Here is a 25,293-nt window from a genome sequence, read left to right as displayed (position 1 = left end):
GCTACAACAGACGCTTTGTGCGTGAGGGGTTTAGGGTTTAGTTCAAATGATCCAAATGGCTCTGAGCACTATGGGACTTAACAGCTGAGGTCATCAGTCCCCTAGAACTTAGAACTACTTAAACCTAACTAACCTAAGGACATCACACACATCCATGCCCGAGGGAGGATTCGAACCTGCGACCGTAGCGGTCGCGCGGTTCCAGAACTTAGAATCTCTCGGTCACACCGGCCGGCTGACAGATTTAGTGGAGAAATTCGATGAGCGTACTTCCCAACATGAATGATGTTACATATTGCTTGCTCCCGCATACGTTTCACGATTAGTCGTGTCGCGAAATTCGAATATATTCGAGATCATATAGGAGATTAACGAAATTCGTTCGTGTCACGCATCACACGCGAGCAGAAAAGGAAAGGGGGGCCGGGAGTGGTAATGGAAGTAGTTTCCTCCATATACTGTAGAATCAAAAACAACTGCCACCATGAGTAACCTATAACTCTATAAGTAGATAAAAAAATTAAGAAAGGCAAAGCTTCTGGTCCAGATTGGAAATGACTCACCTTCCTTTCAGATTCGGCTGATGCAATAGCTCCACAGTTATCAATCATATACAATCTCTCGGTCGTAGAAAGATCCGAATCCAGAGAGGGGAACGTTGCACAAGTCACACCAATACCCAAGAAAAGAAAAAGGAGTAAATCTCTGAATTACACACGCATATCACTAACGTCGATATGCAGCAAGATACCGGAGCATATGTGGTGGTCGAATATTATTAATCAAACCGAACAAAACGGTTTATTTTCAAATAGGCAATTCGGATGTGGAAAATATCGTTCTTGTGAAACGCAACTAGCTCTTGATTCTCACGATGTAATGACAGGTTATCTCAAATTGAATCCATATTTCTAGATTTCCAGAAGGCTTTTACCATCGTTTCTCACAAGCGATTTATAATTAAAAATGGTTCAAATGACTCTAAGCACTATGGGACTTAACATCTGAGGTCATCAGTACCCTAGACTTTGAATTACTTAAACCTAACTAACCTAAGGGCATCACACACATCCATGCCCGAGGCAGAATTCAAAACTGCGACCGTAGCAGCAGCGCAGTTCCGGACTGAAGCGCCTAGAAACGCTCGGCCACAGCGACCGGCTTCAAATTAAAGTGGGTGCGTATGGTGTATCATCTTACTTGTGTGACTGGAGTCGTGATTCCCTGTCAGAAAAGTGACAGTTCGTAATAACTGACGGAAAGTCATCGATACATTGTTTGCAGATGATGCTGTCATTTACCGTCTTATAAAGTAATCAAAACTAATTGCAAATTGAATTAGACAAGATATCTGTATGGTGCGGAAAATGGCAACTGGCGCTAAATCATGATAACTGAAGTCATCCACATGAGCATTAAAATAATTCGCTAAATTTCAGTTAAACAAGTGTCAAAGCTGTAAACTCAACTAAATGCATAGGGATTGGATAAATGAATAAGTTAAAGTGGAACGATCACGTAGATAATATTGTTGGGATAGCACGCCAAAGACTCCCTCTTATTGGCAGAACACTTAGAAAGTGCAGCACGTCTAGTAAAGAGACTAAAGAGACTTCCACCACGCTTGTCCATCTTCTTCTGGAGTGTTGCTCTGCTGTGTGGGATCCGCTTGAGATGGAACTGACGGAAGACTTTGAAAAGTTGAGAAAAGGGCAGCACGTTTTGTTCATCGGGAAACAAGGGAGAAAATGCCGCGGATATGATACACGGACTGTGTAATGTCCCCACAGAAAATACCCTCTACCACGCACCAATTAATCATTGTCAATCAAACCATCCACATTCATTCACTTTGGAAAAGTATCTGATCTGATTTTCTCGTAACATATGCGGCGACAGCTCGACGACGCCAAAGTATTTTTTAGTGCGTTTATTCTTTGAAATAACAGAGATCCATATATGCATTCTCCATGGTTGTTAGAGTGGTAACTAGGACAGCTTCTGGAGTATCTGTTGAGGGATTGACGTGTTTCTGAGAGTTACATATTTTGCTTTTCTTCTTGCTAAAGCGAGCCAATTAACATTTGTGCCGCTAGCGGTTTGTTTGAAGAGAAAGAGACTGTAAACGGAAAATAATTAAGACGTGGAATCACCGGAGATCTGGACATGTAATGGAGATGGATTGAATACACAATTTCCTTCATAAATAAGGTTTGTAACTTTTTTGTTCTGGAGTGAATGAACGAATGAGTTTTTTCTGAATCATTTGATGATCACGTTGGCCCTGTAATTAGTGGGGATATTTCAGCTGTGTCGAAGAGAGCCTGCAATCACTGAGTCTGTGTTAAGTCGTCCAAAAAGGCTTCGTACACATCTGGAATTCGCAATCTTTCGTAAAAGGAACAAATTGTCCACATGATTGATTCTCCCGACTGAATGCAGTGTTTAAAAGTAATAATAAATGTTAAAATGGCCAATCCGTGACAGGACACGTTTTTGGACGTTGCTAAAATAATTTTGTTCTCTGTTTCATGTCAACTACGACGAGCTAACCTAAGTGACGCTTGGTAAAGAGAGGAAAGACTCGCAGGTGATATAATTGGATCTACAAATAAAGCCGAAAGACAGCATGCTGGGCGCAGAGAAAAGGCCTAATATATATTTTTATTATTAAAGCTTGCTAAATTAATTGAAGCATACGCAATTCTGTTTAGTGTTATTTGATATTTGAACATTAATTAATTATGTTCATGTTTAGTGTTATTTGATATTTGAACATTGATTAATTGTGTTCATGTTAGATGTGTTTTGATTGACCTGTCCCAGTTGCATTTATCTGTATATGTACATTAAGACAGTAGACACAGAAGTACTCTTGTGTGAACGCAGTTAACACATAGTGACAGTAGTAGGGAGTTATATATAGTGACAGTAGAACATTTATATGGTTTTAACTAGGGCAATATAGTGACAGTAGAACATTTATATGGTTTTAACTAGGGCAATGTTTAGGACGAGTCAAGCAGAGCATAGCAGCACGCAACAGCCTTCAGCTGTTAGCACTGGTAATAATGATGCAGTAAGAAGTGTTGTAGGACCGATGGCTACAGACAGCGCAATAGAACGCCCTGTAGACACGGCTGGAGGTGTAGCAGCAGGGATTAGATCCATTGGTAATTATCATGAGACAGATGCAGATGATAACCGAGAGCATGAATACTTTGAAAACCAACATTAACGCGAAATTAGCCTCATTTACTGAAGGGCAAAATGATTTGAATACGAAATTTGCCTCAGTTACTGAAGGGCAAAACGATTTGAATACGAAATTAGCCTCAGTTACTGAAGGGCAGGAAAATCTGAAAACCGACATTAACGCGAAATCAGCCTCAGTTACTGAAGGGCAGGAAAATTTGAAAACCGATATTAAAGCACAAACTCAAGAAGAACCAGACTGAGATTAAGCAGCAGTTACAAGACAGTTTTTCCGAATTAGAGCAGCGGATAGAGGCGAAGACCAAGGAACTCAAAGATTAGGCCGAAGAGACGGAACGAAAATTAACTGCACAAATAGAATTGGTGAAAGCACAATGAGGAATCTACTCACCGCGTACGTGTCGAAATGAAGTAGTATGTGGCTATTAAGATAGATACTGTACGGGAACAGGTGGAAATGGTTCCGCAATTAGTACAAAAGCAAGACGCCATGTCATGTGCAATTGCGCAACTTCCTGAATTGGCACGTACACAGGCTAACCTAAAAGAAAGCGTTGAACATCTGACAGAGCGTCAAGACGTTATAGACCACCAAATTAACGTATTAACGGGTAAATTATCCGAAATCACATTAGAAAACTAAAGGCTAATGTGTGAAAACGTTGAGCAAAATGTTAAGGCAGCATTTCAGAGTTTATCTGGCAAACAGGAAGAGAATTTGTTTGCGAAAGGACTTGAGGAGATGCGACAGCAGTTAGGTGCTGATCTGGAGCATTGGAAACAAACGATAGAAGAGTCGATCCGCGCTTCACAACAAAGCTCAGAACAAATGAATACAGGGCAGCAGCAGAAGTTGGCAGCGACTATAGAGCCAGTTTGCCCATTCGCACACAATACCGACTTGTGTAAGTAATTCAAACATTAAATTGCGACAAGCTGGTTGTTCGCATGAATTATTATCTAACGGAGATTACTAGAGCCTTTGCCATGCCGAAGAAAAAATGATAAAGCATCGGCAATTCCAGATTTTAACCCTGACAAAAGGGGGGTGCATCCAATTGTTTTTATTCGAAGTTTCAGAGGAGTGCTCCACAGAAATTGGTCGGAGTGGCAGAAGATCAGTTTTGTTACAGGATATATACAAGGTTCGGGGGCGATCTGGGCCTCGGACATGACTTCCGTTTACTCGACATATGACGATTTTGAGAAGGCGTTTTTAGTAAAATTCTGGTCAGAAGGGGTACAGGAACGCCTAAGGCAGGAGGTGCTCTACCCAGAGCCTCTCTCCTTTTCGAAAGGAAGCCTTAGAAAGTATTTCGAAAAATATATAAATAAAACGAGATACTGGGACAGACTTATGCCCTTGCCAGACATAATAAACATACTTAAGGCAAGACTACCAACTAGCATCCGGAATCAATTGATTTACGGCAACGAGAAATACTTGGAGTCGTTCCTCACGGCGTTAGACCATATAGATATTATCGAAGAGGACAACCAGAAAGCCCGTAATAAAAGATTCCAATATAGGGAGATAGAACCTCCGCCAAACGGTATGCAAGGTGGAAGTATGTGTTATACCAATGGCGATCAATCGACACTTAAAGGGAATGAACAGAGATCGTTAAATAATGGAGAAACCCCTCAAAATCTCAATAGTAATTCCGGCAATGGTCTTGCGAGGGGCTATTCAAGGAACAACAGGAACTGGAAAAGATACAATCCCGTGTGGGGGAACGAAAGAAATTTCAGACCCCAAGCCTGGAATAATAACAATAATAGAAAGTGGAATCAACTGGGGGGAATGAATTCAAATAGCCAACATCAGTGGGGACGGACATCTACGAATCAACCGGTAATTACCGAAGTGACGGATGATGTCAACCAGCAGACAAATCAAAATCCAACAAACTTGTAAGGACCCACTCGTGCCCCGGAGGAGCGGTCAACAATTGGTTGAGGGGCAATAGGATATGTGTACCCATGCTAACGTATAATGATGGACGGTTACTGGCAGATGAACTGACCGAGGACTTAGAACCACAAGATGATGATAAGGAACAGGTGGCAGTAGCCGAAGTGCAAGTCATTATGGAGACCATACCTATAGTGGCGGTTTTAGACACAGCTGCAACCACAAATGTTATTTCGGAGGCACTATTCAACAGGATCAGAAATATAAGACGAGTACCAGTATTTCCAGTTCAAGATTGCAGAACAATAGGCGCCGTTGGGGCTCGATCGGCTAATGTAAAGGTGCAGTCTATACTTGGTGTGGAATTCGGAAATGTAGCAGTACTAAGCACATTCCTTGTTGCGACAAATTTGGTGGTAGATTATATTATCGGAGTCGACAGCCTACGTCAATACGGATGCAGAATAGATTTTAAAACAGGAAAAATTTGGTTGAATGTTAATAAACAAGAAATTGAGTTGGAGTTGTTGAGAAAAAAAAGCCTTACGAGAAAATATAATTGTGGGATCAGTGTGCAAGTAATCAGGACGGCCCAAAATTCGAAAGAGCACGTAATTAATGAGTTCCAAGTCAAAGAAGATTTCGGTCAATTAGTGTTTGAAAAGTTAAATGAATCCGACTGCATTATCGAAGATCAGAAGAAGCAGCTCAATGAATTATTATTAACGTATGAAAACGTTTTTGATGAAAGGCCAGGAGTTATTAAAGGATACATATGCCACCTCTACGTTAAGCCGCACGAAACGTATTGTAGAACTTTCTATCCTGTTCCCTGGAGGTTAAAGGCTCAAGTTCAAAAGGAAATAGATCGCATGTTGAAATGGGGTTTGATCGAACCCTCTACAATCCCATACTGCTCCCCATTGTTAGTCGTGCCAAAAGCAAATGCTACTGTTAGACTGGTACTCGACGCCAGAGAAATAAATAAAATCATAATTCCAGTGAGAACATATCCGGAAAACGTAGACGAACTTATACAACGGTTCCAGGATGTCCAATATTTGACGAGCATTGATTTGCGGAGCTCTTATTGGCAAGTCAAGCTGGATGAGTCATCAAGGAAGTATACGGCTTTCATTTATTCCGGAAGAAGTTACCAGTTTACTGTAGTTCCTTTTGGACTCAACATTAGTGGTGGAATCTTTATAGCAGCTCTAGATTATGCACTAGGCCCAGAACTCAGAAGCAGGATAACAGTGTTTGTTGATGATTTGCTTATTGCATCGAAAACTTGGGAGGAGCATATTACCTTACTGAACCGAGTGTTGGACGTGTTCAAAACCATGGGAATAACTGCTAACCTACAGAAATCCCATTTTGCAGTAAACAGAATCAAGTTCCTGGGGCATATAATTGACGCAAAGGGAATTTTACCAACCAAGGAGGAGCTAATTGCGATTAGTAAGTTTCCAACACCCAGGAATAGGAAGCAATTAAAAGGGTTTATGGGCCTTGCCTCATTTTTTAGAAGATTCATAACAAATCAGGCGATGAACGCAGCAGCTCTAAACAGTCTGCTGAAGAAGGATGTGCCCTGGCTCTGGACATTAGAGTGTCAAGAAGCATTCGAAGAGATAAAGAAGCAATTAGTAAATGCACCGCTTTTGTACCATCCGGACATGCAAGAAGAATTTTACTTGTCAACAGATTCGTCGAATGTGGGTATTGGAGCGTGCCTTTTCCAAGTACGCAAGATAAATGGACAACTCACCTTCTGTCCTATTGCGTTTGCTAGTCGTGTTTTGTCCAACTGTGAACGAACTTACACGACGACAGAATTAGAGGCTCTTGCGGTCAGCTGGGGATTTAAAGAATTTCATTAATATCTATATGGGTCAAAGACTATCGTATATTGCGATAATCAATCATTAACGTTTTTACAAACGTGTAAACTGTTACACCCCAGACTGGCTAGATGGACTCTCGCTCTGCAACAATACCAATTTAAGATCGTGCCTGTCTCAGGACAGCAAAACATTATTGTTGACGCTCTATCAAGGTCACCACAGGGTTTGACCAAAGAGATTGAAGTAAATAATAACTCAGAATTCCCTGTATTGCTGCTGCAGGAAAATCCATATAAGACGTACTACGTCAATTTGTGTGCGCATATGGCACAGTTACAGAAAAGAGATGCTCAATGGGGAAGTGTCATTCAAAGGTTACAACAGCAACCTTCGGATCAGATGGCAAATTATTACAAGCTGATAAATGGCGTATTATTTTTCCGCTGTGGAAGGCCAAACAAAGTCCGTTGGTGGGTTTGTATACCTGAGGCGCAAATAGAGAAGCTCGTGTGGTTCACCCATTTAACCTGGGGACATTTCGGTGCGACAAAATGTGCAGACAAGATAAGTGTGTACTGTTATTTTCCCAACATAAAGCGCAGAGTGCATGAGGTCTTTAAGAAATGCACAATCTGTCAAAAACAAAGCCGGATTCAAAAGGGAGTAAGCACCCATTATGCTCTATATTAGTCCAAGAACCAAAAGAATTAATTTCGTGCGATCTGTGTGGACCATTACCTACTTCAAGAGGTGGTGTTAGATATGTGTTGGCATTTCTCGATGTGTGTACGAAATACGTAAAGCTATACCCGATAAAGGCGGCTACAGCCAAAGTAATTGTTTTAAGATTGACAAGGGATTATCTTCCACATGTTGGTATACCTAAGGTGATCATAACAGACAATGCTAAGATATTCACGGGACTCTGATGGAAACAGGCTTTGTCTCAAGTCGGTGTGAAACACATACTAACATCATTTTACCACCCACAAGGCAATTTGGTTGAGAGAATTTTTTGAGAGTTTAATCGATTTATGAGGACCTATTGCCATAATAAGCAGACTGCGTGGGCAAATTATGTGGAAGAATTTGAGCAGATATACAACAACATGCCCCACTCCTCCACTGGATCTACACCTCATGAATTGATGTTCGAGGCAAAAGAAGAAAACTTCTGAACATATGCCCAAAACTCATGAAACTGAGATGCCTTGGGAAGAAAAAATAAGACAAGCCATCATAAATACGACGCAAAAGGCTGATCAGAGAAAACAACAATATGACAAATTAATCAAGAGGGTACAGGCGTACCACGTCGGAGAGAAGGTACTAGTCAAAAGACATACCAAATCATCCTTAATAAAGAAGAGTATAAAGAAATGGGAGTTATTATATACTGGCCCATACATCATTCTACAAATTCCGAACCCTGGGGCTTATCTGTTAGCATACCCGGGATCTAACAAAATTAAAGGGTTATTTTCCCATAACGACTTGAAAAAATTTAATGAAGATTAGAAGATGGGAGGAATGGTGTTGCGAGTGACAGAGATGAACGCTCGTAAAAACATAACAATAAACTGTGTGTGTTTAGTGTTAGAAAACTTTAAACTGGAATAATTAATCAGTGACACAGATTGTAGAAATAATGACTAACTATTACTATCGAGTGCTGTAAAGAAGATAGTGGAGATAGGGTTCCCCTGTGTTTGGGTAAACATGGAACTTTAGCATTGCTAATGTTATCAAGATTTATAAAGGATCTGAATGACCTTCAAGAAGAAAGAAATGTTTCCCGAAAATGACGCTGCATAATCAAAAGACGTTCCCAGTGAATGTTCATATATAATTTCAAGTGCACGCTTAGATGTGTAAACGTGTGAAGTGATGCGCTTAGGCAGTGAATCATGAGTGACGGTTAACGCCGCAAAGATAATTTCCCGCGCAAAACAATTGACGTCGGCGCGAGGGTTAGAATCGATATAGACGACACAGATATGCTTTGTAAGGGACTCGCATCAAACGCGAGGGAAAACTGATTGATGTTGAACTTCAAAAAAGTGTCATAATTAGACGTTAAGAGTTCTTGATTTATTGTTGAATGTCAAAAGAAACTAAGATTCATAGAATTTGTAGTTATTTAATGGGTCTTGTTCACTTTGGAATTTTGTTTGAAAATCCATTTCCATATATGTGCATGTATGAATGCTGGATGAATCAGAGAATAAATGAAAGAAGTGAATCCACATTCCTCACCACTAATAACTTATACATTACAGCAATCAAGCGGAGAAATATATGTATTTAGGATAAAAATTTTATGAGTATAGATAAATGATATGACTTTTCAAGGAAATGATGGATTATGTCTTTGTATAAAATGAACCACACTTTCCATTAATCGATGATTTGAATCCAAAATCTACTGCAAGTTGCATGAATCCTTTAAATTACGAAGAATAAATCATTGACAGCAAATGTGTCAGAATTTTTGGATTTACAACCACAAGTGGTGATGCGAAGTCCAAAAGAAAATTCAAACTAGAGTAAATATTACGATGTTTTCGGCAACAGCATTAGTCAATCGATAAATGGAAACCTTAAGTCAATGGCTAAATTCCTTGCAGTACATCGTAAGAAAAAGGATGCATGAAGCCATAGTGATTTTGTTTTCAAAAAGGAGAATCTTGGACGGTGCAACCTAACCAGTTCTTTTACAGGAAGAGTTTCCCTTTCGGTCATTGCTAATTCTTTTGGAATAAATGTTGCATGTGAAATCTGGTATCCCTGTCCCTTCTACTCTTCCCATTGTGGGCCGCGTAGAAGACCGACTACAAATGTGGACGTCGGGGACATGCAAGATCCGGGGGGTTTCAGCACCGCAAGATATAGGCAAAAATCACTCTTCTCCGCATCGTTATATAAATCGATACCTATCTTTCATTTAGAGATCAATTTCAGGGTCTAGGCTTAAGAGGTTTTCCAAGGTTTCCCTGCTTAAGAAAGTTCCCGAATGGGTAGACCCCGATAACAGTTTCATGAAAGATCATCTTCCTTGGTTGTGCACAGCAAACATAACACCTTGATGCACGTAAAAGCAATACAGCCGCGGTACCTGTCTCTTCATTTCTTCTGTTTTCAATGTTTCTTGTCTTCGTCTGTCTTAAACATAATTAATTTTTTTCAGTCGCAGGACTGACACTCATCACTTCCGGGTTACCCACACTAATAGATAGCTCGCGAAGAGTGCTCGGTAAATCAAAATTAGGCTCACAAACTTCGCTCGCTGCGAGGGGCATTGTAATGTCCCCACAGAAAATACCCTCTACCACGCACCAATTAATCAATGTCAATCAAATCATCCACATTCATTCACTTTGGAAAAGTATCTGATCTGATTTTCTCGTAACATATGCGGCGACAGCTCGACGACGCCAAAGTATTTTTTAGTGCGTTTATTCTTTGAAATAACAGAGATCCATATATGCATTCTCCATGGTTGTTAGAGTGGTAACTAGGACAGCTTCTGGAGTATCTGTTGAGGGATTGACGTGTTTCTGAGAGATACATATTTTGCTTTTCTTCTCGCTAAAGCGAGCCAATTAACATTTGTGCCGCTAGCGGTTTGTTTGAAGAGAAAGAGACTGTAAACGGAAAATAATTAAGACGTGGAATCACCGGAGATCTGGACATGTAATGGAGATGGATTGAATACACAATTTCCTTCATAAATAAGGTTTGTAACTTTTTTGTTCTGGAGTGAATGAACGAATGAATTTTTTCTGAATCATTTGATGATCACGTTGGCCCTGTAATTAGTGGAGAAGCTTCAGCTGTGTCGAAGAGAGCCTGCAATCACTGAGTCTGTGTTAAATCGTCCAAAAAGGCTTCGTACACATCTGGAATTCGCAATCTTTCGTAAAAGGAACAAATTGTCCACACGACTCGTTCTCCCGACTGAATGCAGTGTTTAAAAGTAATAATAAATGTTAAAACTGGAAAGGCAGTCATGAAAACAAAGACTTCTTCGCCGCGGCAGGACCTTCTCATGAAATTTCGATCACAAATTTTCCTCCCCCCGATTGCAAAAAATATTTTGTTGGCACCTACTTACATAGGGAGATACGATCATTGTAATAAAATAAAATAAATCAGAGCTCGCGCGGAAAGATTTCAGTATTTGTTTTCCCACGCACTGTTCGAGAGTGGAAATGTAGAGAAATGTCCACAGCTCGTGGTCTCACGGTCGCGTTCTAGCTTCCCAAGCACGGGGTCCCGGGTTCGATTCCCGGCGGGGTCAGGGATATTCACCTGCCTCGAGATGACTGGGTGTTTGTACTGTCCTCATAATTTCATCAACATTCCTGAGCAAAAGTTGGGAATTTGTATGGGCGCTGATAACTGCGCAGTTAAGCGCCCCACGAACCAATCATCATCATCATGTAGAGAAACGGCTTGAAGGTGGTTGGAAGAAACATTTACCAGGCACTTAATTGTGAATTGAAAAGTAATCACGTAGTTGTGGATATAGAATGGCTTGCAAATGGTTCAAATGGCACTGAGCACTATGGGACTTAACATCTGAGGTCATCAGTCCCCTAGAACTAAGAACTACTTAAACCTAACCAACCTAAGGACATCACACACATCCATGCCCGAGGCAGGATTCGAACCTGCGACCGTAGCGGTCGCGCGGTTCCAGACTGTTGCGCCTAGAACCGCTCGGCCACTCCGACCGGCAGAATGGCTTGCAGAGTGAGGATCTAAACGAAGATGTGATATGTTATACAGCACTTAAATATGTAGAACTCGAAATATTTACAAATCCTGCTCAAAACTTCTGTCTACCAACTACAAGAAAGGTAGGAAACGTTAGAAACTCCTTTTGGCGATCTATAGTGCCTATTCCATTATGTGACTCGAGAATCATTCGCTGCGTTGAATTATCGACTAAAAAGCATGGTATGTTCGTAAGTAGACTGTCCTCTGCGGGTCGAGTATGTTGAAAACCGCACCTGGTCTTCGGTGAGGTTGTAACGGAACATATTAAAGACTTTACTTTACCGAAGAATGCAATACCCTCCAAATTCAACCAGTTTAACGAGTATTTATGATTATAGAAAAGTTATTGTGTATGTTAACAATGACTGCATAACATGTCTCCATAAACAGTCAACGCTTTAAGTTATACTGAATAACTGACCCACACAACAGTTAATATCACTTGATCATTGATACAGCAAATGTCATCATGTAAAAACACTAAGTTCATCTTAAATAATTAATATGAAGTACGAAAAATAGTGGCCAACTTACGTATTTTGGATCTCCTTAAATAAAAATCACCCAGTGAAACCTATTTGTTCACTAGGACCGTTTTCACTCAGTATTCACGTAAACACTCCTGGTTTAGACGAAAACCAATGTAATTCTTAATAATTCATGTTATTTACTTATTTATGCAAATTAGAGAAGGCAATTGACCAACTTCTAAAAAACGGCCTTTTTGTAACAAAGAATTATTCTGTCAAGTCAACAAATCTGTCATTTTAATAACCTGTTAAATTACGTCACTCGATATAAATTAATAACTTTTCTGCACAAATTATGATAACAGATGTACATGTGACTTGTAAACTATATCTCTTTTTAGTAGTACTTTGACAAGGCTATAAATACAAGCAGCAAGAAGGGTCGGGAGCGGAGTCTAAATGTCACTTTGGTATAGTGTATGTGTGTTATTGTCCGAGGTGGATAATCATTGCAAAGAACGTGTAAAAGAAGTGCTACTTTGTGTTGTGTCATTGTCTTTGGTGGACAGTGGAATTAAGATGGCCACCAGAGTAATAAATATTTGAAGTTTAAATATTTGTTGGTTTCTACATATACATCTACATCTACATGACTACTCTGCAATTCACATTTAAGTGCTTGGCAGAGAGTTCATCGAACCACAATCATACTATCTCTCTACCATTCCACTCCCGAACAGCGCGCGGGAAAAACGAACACCTAAACCTTTCTGTTCGGGCTCTGATTTCTCTTATTTTATTTTGATGATCATTCCTACCTATGTAGGTAGGGCTCAACAAAATACTTTCGCATTCGGAAGAGAAAGTTGGTGACTGAAATTCCGTAAATAGCTCTCGCCGCGACGAAAAACTTCTATGCTTTAATGACTTCCATCCCAACTCGCGTATATCTGTCACACTCTCTCCCCTATTACGTGATAATACAAAACGAGCTACCCTTTTTTGCACCCTTTCGATGTCCTCCGTCAATCCCACCTGGTAAGGATCCCACACCGCGCAGCAATATTCTAACAGAGGACGAACGAGTGTAGTGTAAGCTGTCTCTTTAGTGGACTTGTTGCATCTGCTAAGTGTCCCGCCAATGAAACGCAACCTTTGGCTCGCCTCCCCCACAGTATTATCTATGTGGTCTTTCCAACTGAAGTTGTTCGTAATTTTAACACCCAGGTACTTAGTTGAATTGACAACCTTGAGAATTGTACTATTTATCGAGTAATGGAATTCCAACGGATTTCTTTTGGAACTCATGTGGATCACCTCACACTTTCCGTTATTTAGCGTCAACTGCCACCTGCCACACCATACAGCAATCTTTTCTAAATCTCTTTGCAACTGATACTGGTCTTCGGATGACCTTACTAGACGGCAAATTACAGCATCATCTGCGAACAACCTAAGAGAACTGCTCAGATTGTCGCCCAGGTCACTTATATAGATCAGGAACAGCAGAGGTCCCAGGACGCTTCCCTGGGGAACACCTGATATCACTTCAATTTTACTCGATGATTTGCCGTCTATTACTACGAACTGCGACCTTCCTAACAGGAAATCACGTATCCTGTCACACAACTGAGACGATACCACATAGGCCCGCAGCTCGATTAGAAGTCGCTTGTGAAGAACGGTGTCAAAAGCTTTCCGGAAATCTAGAAATACGGAATCAACTTGAGATCCCCTGTCGATAGCGGCCATTACTTCGTGCGAATAAAGAGCTAGCTGCGTTGCACAAGAACGATGTTTTCTGAAACCATGCTGATTACGTATCAATAGATCGTTCCCTTCGAGGTGATTCATAATGTTTGAATACAGTATATGCTCCAAAACCCTACTGCAAACCGACGTCAGTGATATAGGTCTGTATTTCGATGGATTACTCCTACTACCCTTCTTAAACACTGGTAAGACCTGCGCAATTTTCCAATCTGTAGGTACTGATCAATCTGTGAGCGAACGGTTGTATATGATTGCTAAGTAGGGAGCTATTGTATTAGCGTAATCTGAAAGGAACCTAATCGGTATACAATCTGGACATGAAGACTCATTATTTATCATCAAAAGCACATCAAAAACACGGGACCTCATCTTTTTACCCCTAGACAACCAGATTTAGAGCCAGCATTACCTTCGCGACACAGCAGCGATCCAGCAAGCAGCAGCGATTACCACAATGCATTTTAATGGCGCCAACCTAACATCAAGTGCTAACAAGCTCCGTAAATGAGAGTGAAATAGGGCGATTATAGCAATATCTACGACTAGGCGACCGTTATAACGTCTTGTGAAACGTCGAAAGAGCGTGGCCCGGTACCTTACCGTTGAGGTCGCCGACTCCGTCGCCGTCGCTGTCCTTGAAGGACTTGGGGTAGATCTGGTAGACGACGCCGGACTGCCACCACGCCAGCTTTTGCGCCGCCGCCGACGCGGCGGCGGCCGCCAGCAGGAGGAAGAGGAGCGCGGTGCTGGGGGCGGCCATGGCGGAGGCGCTGGCTGCACTGGCCCCAGGGCCCGCGGGCACCGGCTTTATGTGGCGGCCGGCCCCGCCTCGCGGGCCGCCGCCGCCGTCACCTCCGCCGCGTCCCACCGCCGTTATCTCGCCTGCTGGCCGACCGATTCCCATTACTGCTCTCCACACTACGTAATGTGATCGAGCCGGTAATACACTACTGGCCATTAAAATTGCTACACAAGAAGAAATGCAGATGATAAACGGGTATTAATTGGACAAATATACTACACTAGAGCTGGCATGTGATTCCATTTTAAGGCAATTTGGGTGCATAGATCCTGAGACATCGGTACCCAGAATAACCACCTCTGGTCGTAATAACTTCCTTGATACGCATGGCCATTGAGTCAAACACAGCTTGTACAGGTACAGCTGCCCATGCAGCTTCAACACGATACCACAGTTCATCAAGAGTACTGACTGGCGCTTTGTGACGACCCAGTTGCTCGGCCACCATAGACCAGACGTTTTCAGTTGGTGAGAGATCTGGAGAATGTGCTGGCCAGGGCAGCAGTCGAACATTTTCTGTATCTAGAAAGGCCCGTACAGGACCTTCAATATGCGGTCGTGCATTATCCTGCTGAAATGTAGGGTTTAACAGGGATCGAATGGAGGGTAGAGCCACGGATCGTAACACATATGAAATGTAACGTCCACTGTTCAAAGTGCCGTCAATGCGAACAAGAGGTGACCGAGAAGTGTAACCAATGGCACCCCATACCATCACGCCAGTATGGCGATGACGAATACACGCTTCCAATGTGCGTTCACCGCGATGTCACCAAACACGGATGCGACCATCATGATGCTGTAAACGGAACCTGGATTCACCCGAAAAAATGACGTTTTGCCATTCGTGCACGCAGGTTCGTCGTTGAGTACACCATGGCATACGGTCCTGTCTGTGATGCAGCGTCAACGGTAACCGCAGCCGTGGTCCCCGAACTGATAGCCCATGCTCCTGCAAACATCGTCGAACTGTTCGTGCAGATGGTTGTTGTCTTGCAAACGTCCCCATCTGTTGACTCATGGATCGAGACGTGGCTGCACGATCCGTTACAGCCATGCGGATAAGATGCCTGTCATCTCGACTGCTAGTGATACGAGGCCGTTGGGATCCAGCACGGCGTTACGTATTACCCTCCTGAACCCACCGATTCCATATTCTGCTAACAGTCATTGGATCTCGACACCAACGCGAGCAGCAATGCCGCGATACCGCGATACGATAAACCGTAATCGCGATAGGCTAGATTCCCACGCCCGGGTTCCGGGGTTCGATTCCCGGCGGGGTCAGGGATTTTCTCTGCCTCGTGATGACTGGGTGTTGTGTGATGTCCTTAGGTTAGTTAGGTTTAAGTAGTTCTAAGTTCTAGGGGACTGATGACCATAGATGTTAAGTCCCATAGTGCTCAGAGCCATTTTTTGATAGGCTAGATTCCGACCTTTAACAAAGTCGTGATGGTACGCATTTCTCCTCCTTACACGAGGCATCACAACAACGTTTCACCAAGCAACGCCGGTCAACTGCTGTCTGTGCTTGAGAAATCGGATGAAAACTTTCCTCATGACAGCACGTTGTAGCTGTCGCCACCGGTGTCAACCTTGTGTGAATGCTCTGTAAAGCTAATCATTTGTACATCACAGCATCTTCTTCGTGTCGGTTAAATTTCGCCTCTGTAGCACGTCATCTTCGTGGTGTAGCAATTTTAATGGCCAGTCAGGAAACCTGCGGGCATCGGTATCTTCGTTAACACAACGGAAAAACTCATATAAAACAGTGTCCACGAAAATCAATCATTTCACGTCTAAAGAGGTACACTGAAAAGCCACAGAAACTGTTACACCTTTCTAAAACCGTGTAGGATCCCCACGAGCACGTATCTGATGACTAATGTCTGAGATAGTGCTGGATGGAACTGACACCATGAATCCTGCAGTGCTGTCCGTAAATCCGTAAGAGTACGAGGGGGTGGAAATCTCTTCTGAACAGCACGTTGAAAGGCTTCCCAGATATGCTCAATAACGCCGGCCGCGGTGGCCGAGCGGTTCTTGGCGCTCCGTCCGGAACCGCGTGACTGCTACGGTCGCAGGTTCGAATTCTGCCTCGGGCGTGAATGTGTGTGATGTCCTTAGCTTAGTTAGATTTAAGTAGTTCTAGGGGACTAATGACCACAGGTTTGGGGAGTTTGGTGGCCACCGGAAATGTTTAACTCAGAAGAGTGTTCCTGGAGTAACTCTGTAGCAATTCTGGACGTATGGAGTGTCGCATTGTCCTGCTGAAACTTCCCAAGTCCGTCGGAAACCACAATGGACATGAAGGCATGCAGGTGACCAGACAGGAAGCTTACGTACGTGTCACCCGTCAGAGTAGTATGTATACGTATCAGGAGTCCCATACCACTCCAACTGCACACGCCTGAGCCTCCACCAGCTTCACCAGTCTCTTGTTGACATGCAGGGTCCATGGATTCATGAGGTTGTCCCTATACCCGCACATGACCATCCGTGATACAACCTGAAACGAGACTCGTCCGTCCAGGGAACATGTTTTCAGTCATCAACAGTCCAATGTCGGTGTTGACGGGCCCAGACGAGGCGTAAAGCTTTGCGTCGTGCGATCATCAAGGGTACACGAGAGGGCCTTCGAATCTGAAAGCCCATATCGATGACGTTATATTGAATTCTTCGCACGGTGTCATTTGTTGATAACCCAGCACTGAAATCTGCAACTATTTGAGGAAGGTTTCCGCTCCTGTTATCTTGAACGATTCTCTTGTCGTTGGTCCCGAACTTGCAGAATCTTTTTCCGGCCGCAGCGATGTCGCAGATTTTACGTTTTACCAGATTCCTGATATTCACGGCACACCCGTGAAATGGTCGTACGGCAAAAGCCCCACTTCATCGCAACTTCGGGGATGCTGTGTCCCATCGCTCGTGCTCCGACTATAACACCACGTTCAAATTCACTTAAATCTCGATAATCTGCCATTTTAGCAGCAGTAACGGATCTAACAACTGCGCCAGACACTCGCTGTCTTATATTGGCGTTGTCGACCGCAGCGCCGCATTCTACCTGTTTACATAGCTCTGTATTTGAACACGCATGCCCTTACCAGTTTTTTTGGTACTTCAGTGTAAATTCCGTGTATTTAAATTAATATTGATCTTTTAACATAAAATTGTGTAAATTCAGTTCTGTCACCGTGAAACTGCTAAACAGACTGACGGTTCGAGAACTTACATCTACATAAGCGATATACACTGACGGAAAAAAAAATCCCAGCAGATGTAGTGAGAGATAAACCAAAATTGGAAAGTGTGTTTCTGCAGGGCGATAATCATTGAACTACGCTACCGCTCATTAATTTCAATACAACCAATAAATGACATCTGGTTCTCTGTAGATAAGGTGTAATGTCGTGCTTAGGGTTAAAGAAACAAAGAAGTGAATAGTTGAAACTTTCTGGCAGATTAAAGCTGTGTGCCGGACCGACACTCGATCTCGAGACCCGAGTTCGAGTCTCGGTCCGGCAGACAGTTTTAATCTGCCAGGAAGTTTCATATCAGCGCACACTCCGCTGCAGAGTGAAAATCTTATTCTGGAAGTGAACAGTTGTTCATATATCATGATTTCTGTTTGTGGTCATCGAGATACAATAGTATGCAACAAACAATGTTGTGTACATAAACGTTATGTACCTGTCTGATAGCCGGCCGGCGTGGCCGAGCGGTTCTAGGTGCTATAGTCTGGAACCGCGCGACCGCTACGGTCGAGGTTCGAATCCTGCCTCGGGCATGGATGTGTGTGACGTCCTTAGATTAGTTAGGTTTAAGTAGTTCTAAGTTCTAGGGGACTGATTACCTCAGCAGTTAAGTTCCATAGTGCTCAGAGCCATCTGAATAATTTTTTTACCCGTCTGATAGGTTTGTTTACCTGTTTGCCGATGGACACCGCATTTGTTGCATCTGTGTTGTTCCCTGTAGTGATGTGATGTCGGCAGCGAATGGCAAGCATTGCTACGATACGTAACATGTGGTTCCTGCACGTCAGTTTCTTCATGACACTGAAGTGTGCATGTCGTTAGTATGATTCCAAGAGTAGAGATATCCATAGAAAAACATGCTGCAATTGTAGCACATAGCCAAGCAGGTTTATTTATTCGCCAAATTGTGAAACAGTGTAGTATACCTATAAGGGGATTGCAATACGCCCTTCACCGCCAGAAGACAAGTAGCAGTAAGGAAATACCATGACCAGGACTACCTCGTAAAACAACTAAAAGTGATGATAAATATGTCAGAATTACCAGTAAGAGAAACAGATTCAAAACATTGTCCCAGATTCGTGTAGAATTGGTAGAAATGAATAGGAAACAATATCTGTAGCAACAGTGAAAAGGAGACTGACTGAAGCCGGCTAGAAAGGATGTGTCACAGCAAGAAAACCCCTGCTGGGGCTCATAAATAAACAGAAGAGACCTGATTGGGCTAGAAAACATCGTAATTGGACTTCGGAAGAGGGGCCGAAGGTGTTATTCACCGATGAATCGAAGTTCGAGATTTTTGGAACGGGAAGGAGAATATTTGTTCGCCCATTGGTAGGGGAAAGGATAGCCCTGCAATGTGTTCAACATACAGTTAAACACGGTGGAGGTTCTATTATGGTTTGGGGATGTTTTGCTGGAGGTAGAGCTGGCGACATTGTGAAAACGGAAGGATGAATGGATCAGAAGCAGTACCACCGTGTACCTCAGTATCATGCCAATACGAAGTAGATTGCGCTTAATAGGGGAAGGGTTCACCTTAAAACAGGATAATGACCCAAAAAGTCGGTCGGCATACTGTACGAACTACATAACATCAAAGGAAAGACAGAAAGTACTGAATGGTATGGTATGGCCGTCCCAAAGCCCCGATTGTAATCCCATTGAAACGGTGTGGGATGAGGTGGACAGACGTATCAGGAAAGATAATATATTGAGCAAGGAACATCTCTTGAATATTGTTAAGGTTGTGTGGAATCATATAGATACACGATACCTACAAAAACTAATTGACCGCATGCATCGAGATTGTGACGCATCATTAAATCCAAAGGAGGATACTTTGAAAGTAAAATATAATGATTGTGATTATATTATATACTTGGAGGTTAATACAATTACATTTTGTGATAAATAACGTTTGATTTGTGTTGTAAATCTGAAATACTAGAGTATATTGAAATTAATCAGCGGTAGTGTATATTAAAAAACTTAAATTACTTATAAACTACTGCGTGCACACACTTTATTCAACACGTAAACGTAACTACAGGTATTAGGATTTAGCTTATGACATGTTCGATATGCCTGCCACCCTTGGCGATGATGTGGCGCAGACGAACAGTGAAATTCTACGTGACTCGCTGAAGTGTCGGAACATCGATGCTGTTGCTGACCTCCTGAACGGTTGTTTTCAGCTGAGCAATGTTTTTGGAGTTATTGCTGCACACTTTGTTTTTAATAATAGTTCCACAAGAAGGAGTCGCATGTGTTCGGTTCCGGAGAACACGGCGGCCAATCGAGGCCCGTGTTAGAAGCCTCTGGCTACACCAGACCCAGAACGTGGTCCCCAAAGTGGTCCTCTACGACATGAAACACTTTCCTTCTTCGATGTGCTCTAGCTATATCTTGCATGAACCACATCTTTTCAAAATGAGGCTAACTTTGGATAATGGGGACGAAATCACCCTCCAAAACCTTCAAGTACCGTTCTGTAGCCACCGTACCTTCAAGGAATATCGCACCGATTATTTCGTGACATTGCACACAACACAGTCACCCGCTGAGGTTGAAGAGACTTCTCGATCGTGAAATGAGGATTCTCAGTCTCCCAACAGCGCCAGTTTTGCTTATTGACAAACCCATCGAAATGAAAGTGGGCTTCGTTGCTAAACCAAAGCAAACTAATTCCCATCGTGGCCAGCAGCCAACTGTGCAGTTTGAACGTCCTAACGCAAACCGTCAGACGTTATGGTGGTTTTATTTCATATAGTTCAATAATTGTCACCCTATACATCCAATTTGGCCCTAGTGGCGCCACTAGGAGAATGCAAATCACGTTTGCTTCAAACATGCGCAGTAACGGTCGTGAGCGTTTGTTACCTTTGAGATTGGACATGGTGAGTTTATGTTACTCAAGAATGCCTCTAAGGCGACTAAGACGCCATTATCAATACCTCACTGAGTTTGAACGAGGTCCTGTAATGGAGCTACGGGGCAGCCGGATGTTCCTTCTGCGATACTGCAGAAAGACTTGGCAGGAATGTAGCCACTGTACATGATTGCTCGCAGCGGTGGACACGAGAATGTATGGTAGCAAGAAGGCAGCTTCGGATGGCCACTTGGGACTACTAAGAGGGAACACCATCGCGTTCGGTTCAAATGGCTCTGAGCACTATAGGACTTAACTTCTGAGGTCATCAGTCCCCTAGAACTCAGAACTAACCTACCTAAGGACATCACACACACCCATGCCCGAGGCATGATTCGAACCTGCGACCGTAGCGGTCGCGCGGTTCCAGACTCTAGCGCCTAGAACCGATCGGCCACAGAGGCGGGCGTCGCGTTCGGCGTATGGCTCTGGCCCATCGTACTGGAGGTCTGTTGTGTTCTGCCTCGGTGCCAGTTATGCCCGTGTGTTGGTTAGAAATAGGTCTGTTGAGGGCCTGGAAGCAATCTGTCTGCATGCTAGACACACTGGACTTATACGAGGTGTGGCTAGAAAAAAACCGGACTAGTACTGGTGAAACAATAAAACGAATGCAATAAGGCTGAAAGTCGCGTGGCCTGTCACGTGACTCTCGCTCCGCCTACTGCTCGAGTTTCATCTGCCTCCTGCACTCAGTCTGCCCGTGGCGTCTGTTTTAAGTAGTTGACGTTTTGTCTGTGCGTCGGAAAATGTTGAGTGTACGGAAAGAACAGCGTGTTAACATCAAATTTTGTTTCAAACTAGGAAAATCTGCAATTGAAACGTTTGTTATGTTACAACAAGTGTACGGCGATGATTGTTTATCGCGAACACAAGTGTTTGAGTGGTTTAAACGATTTAAAGGTGGCCGCGAAGACACCAGTGATGACACTCGCACTGGCAGACCATTGTCAGCAAAAACTGATGCAAACATTGAAAAAATCGGTAAACTTGTTCGACACTTTCCTTGTCAACTCCTGTTAACTCAGACTCTGCTCTGATTGTTAAACGGCGATCTTTTGATGTTAACACGCTGGTCTTTCAGTACACTCAACATTTTCCGACGCACAGACAGAACGTCAACTACTTAAAACAGACGCCACGGGCAGACTGAGTGCAGGAGGCAGATGAAACTCGAGCAGTAGGCGGAGCGAGAGTCACGTGACAGGCCACGCGACTTTCAGCCTTATTGCATTCGTTTTATTGTTTAACCAGTACTAGTCCGGTTTTTTTCTAGCCACACCTCGTATGCCTGTGTGGGGTGCGATTTCGTATAACAGCAAGAGCACTCTCGCGGTTATCCCACGCACCCTGACTGCAAATTTGTCAGTCAGTCTGGTGATTAAACCCGTTGCCCTGCCATTCATGAACACTGCATGTTTTCCAACAGGATAATGCTCGCCCACATACCGATGTTATAAACCAAAATGCTGTACAGTGTATCGACATGTTGCCTTGTCCTGCTCCATCACCAGATGTCTACAATCGAGCACGATTGGGACATCATCGGACGGTAACTCCAGTGTTATCCACATATATAATTAAGCGTCCCTGTACTGAACGACTAAGTGCAACAGACACGGAACTCCATCCCACAAACTGACATCTGGCGACTGTAAAAGAAAACGCATTCGCGTTTGCACGCCTGCATTAAACATTCCGGCTGTTATTAATGTACCGGCATTACACATTTGCAATGACTTATCTCGCGGCTACATTACCCCATGCTCTTGCAATGATAATCACTTAAATATGTAACCCAGATAAATGTGTTGCCGAAAATTCCTCACTCTACATTAATTATTTTTTGGTGCTGCGCTTTTTTCCGTCGGTGTATGTAGCAGCGATTGTCGCTGAAATATGCAAATCTTTGCTTTGTATAATGTCTCTGTTCTTCTCCACAGAGTAGAAATATCTCTGGTGTGAGCACTGCCTTCTGCCATGTTGTCAAAATTAAGTTGGAATTTTTTTTCAAATTCGTGTTAAGGTCTTATCGGACCAAACTGCTGAGGTCATCCGTCCATAAGCCTACACACTACTTAATCTGACTTAAACTAGCTTACGTTATGGACAACACACACACCCATGCCCGAGGGAGCACTCGAAACTCCGACGCGAGGAGCCGCAGGGACCGTAACAAGACGCCCAAGACCGCGCGGCTACCCCGCGCGGCAATTAAGTTGTAACTGTTACGTTATCTTGGGACAGAGTTCTTTGCTTAAGGACAATCTGAATTGCTAAGAGGTCAAATATGCTTTCGCAACCATTTACGCTTCGATTGGGCTCATGAATTAGTTGTTCAAAATAATTTTCTGAGAAAGTATTCAATACAATTTCGGATGACGTTTTATGCCTGCCGCTGGCTTTAAACATATAATTGTTCCAGCATATCGAGGGTAGATTGAAGTCACCACCGACTGTAATTGTATGAGTTGGGTACCTATTTGAAATGAGACTCAAATTTTCTTTGAACTGTTCAGCAACTATGTCTTCTGTGTCGGGGGGGGGGGGGGGGGGGGGGGGGGGGGGGGGAGGGGCGGAGGGGGGGCGCTAAAACGAACTAATTAATAGTTTAGTCCGATTTTCAAGTATAGCCTCTATACTATTTTGCAGGAACTACCTACTTTAACTTCACCACAAGGTAAACAACTTGAGACAGCAATAAATACTCCACCTGCAGCTCAGTTTAATCTATGATTTCCGAATACTATTACGTCGTTTGAAAAAATTTCGGCTGAACTTATATCCAGCTTTAGCCAGCTTTCGGTACCTCTAACTATTTGAGCGTCAGTGCTTTCTATCAGGGCTTGGAGCTCTGGTTCTTTCACAACACAGCTACGACAATTTACAGCTGCAATACCAATCGTTTCTACAACTACCTTACTGTGTTTTACCTGCCCACTTTTAGAGGGGCGCTCCTTCTGTGGTTCCCTGAGACCCTCTAACCTAAAAAACCGCCCAGTCCCATCCACACAGCCCCCACTACCCGTGTAGCCTCCTCCTGTCTTAGTGGACTCCTAACCTGTTAAGTGGAACCTGGTAACCCACCACCCAACGGTGCAAGCAAGGAGTCTGCAGCCTACACGGTCATAGAACCGCCTGAGCCTCTGATTCAGACCCTCCACTCGACCGTGCCCCAAAGGACCACAGTCGTTTCTATCGACGAGGCTGCACATGGAGAGCTTCGCCTTAATCTCCCAAGCAAGACTGGCAGTTTTTACCATTTCCGCTAGCCGCCTGAAACCAGAGAGAGTCGCCTCCAATCAAATGCGACACACGTCATTAGTACCGACATGAGCCACCACCTACAATGGCGGCACCCTGTACTCTTCATAGCATCCAGAAGTACCTTTCCCACATCCGGAATTACTCTCCCCAGTATGCACATGGGAGTTCCCATTACTCGCCTAACGTTTGAGCTCCCAACTACCAGCAAACCCACCATCTGTGAATGCCAAGACGTTGCGGGCCGAGAAGCTCCCTCTGGAACCGGGTGGCCGACTGCATCCGGCTTAGAAACTTCGTCACCCACAGATAATGCCCGAAACCTGTTCATCAAACAACCAGGGAGGCCCTACAGTCAGCCCCTCGGCAAGTTTTTCCTGCCTGCCAGACTTTGGAAAGATCTACCACTCGACAATGGGTCAGGGGTCAACCTCACTGCAGGTAGTACCCGGGGTGGTCACAGCACTGAACTGATCAGGGAACACGTGGGAGGTGCTCGACGTCCCTCGAATCCCTGCGTGTGATCCCCCACAGTGACGCCCCTTGGCAGCAGCCTCAAGCTATGTGACGAAAGCCAACACAGCCTGGAGCTGTGAGCGAAGAGTCACTAACTGTGCTAGCATCTGTACACAGCCATCACAGTTCCTATCCATTGCTGAAGTCGCTCCTGTTTGAAGCTCGTAAAAATATGTAACAACGAACGGTGTACTCGGCTTATTAGCAGCAGGAACTCGAGGTGCTCTCTCACTGACGGTCTAAGCAACATTTTTCTTCTTAATTTTCATTTTTATTATTTTGCTTTGCTTTCGTGGCAACCTGCAAATGTTACATGACTACATGGACATTTTTTCCATTCAGTTTTCTTACACAAGCGAGGTAATATATCTGACCGAAAAATTATTTTGTTTCACGATAACAGAATAGACCTGACACGCACAATACATACAAAATGTGAAAAGTCATCTCTGGTAAACAAAAAATATACCGGTATAGTTGTTTAGGACGTTGTTAGTTACGTAAGAAAAAAGAACATAACAG

General features: G+C 43.4%; 1 protein-coding gene across 1 annotated transcript in view; it reads right to left on the bottom strand.

The window, feature by feature from the left end:
- Nucleotides 1-14,774, bottom strand: part of LOC126230763 (uncharacterized) — a 436,134-nt gene extending 421,360 nt beyond the window's left edge. The window contains exon 1 of the mRNA XM_049942407.1: nucleotides 14,604-14,774. Within this exon, the coding sequence (XP_049798364.1) occupies nucleotides 14,604-14,763 (160 nt within the window). The 5' untranslated portion in view covers nucleotides 14,764-14,774. The remainder of the gene's footprint in view (nucleotides 1-14,603) is intronic.
- Nucleotides 14,775-25,293: the final 10,519 nt, after the last annotated feature.

Source organism: Schistocerca nitens, chromosome 1 (assembly GCF_023898315.1).
Source record: "Schistocerca nitens isolate TAMUIC-IGC-003100 chromosome 1, iqSchNite1.1, whole genome shotgun sequence".
NCBI lineage: Eukaryota > Metazoa > Arthropoda > Insecta > Orthoptera > Acrididae > Schistocerca > Schistocerca nitens.
Note: the sequence above shows the minus strand (reverse complement) of the source record. Positions and strands in the feature narration are given on the sequence as shown.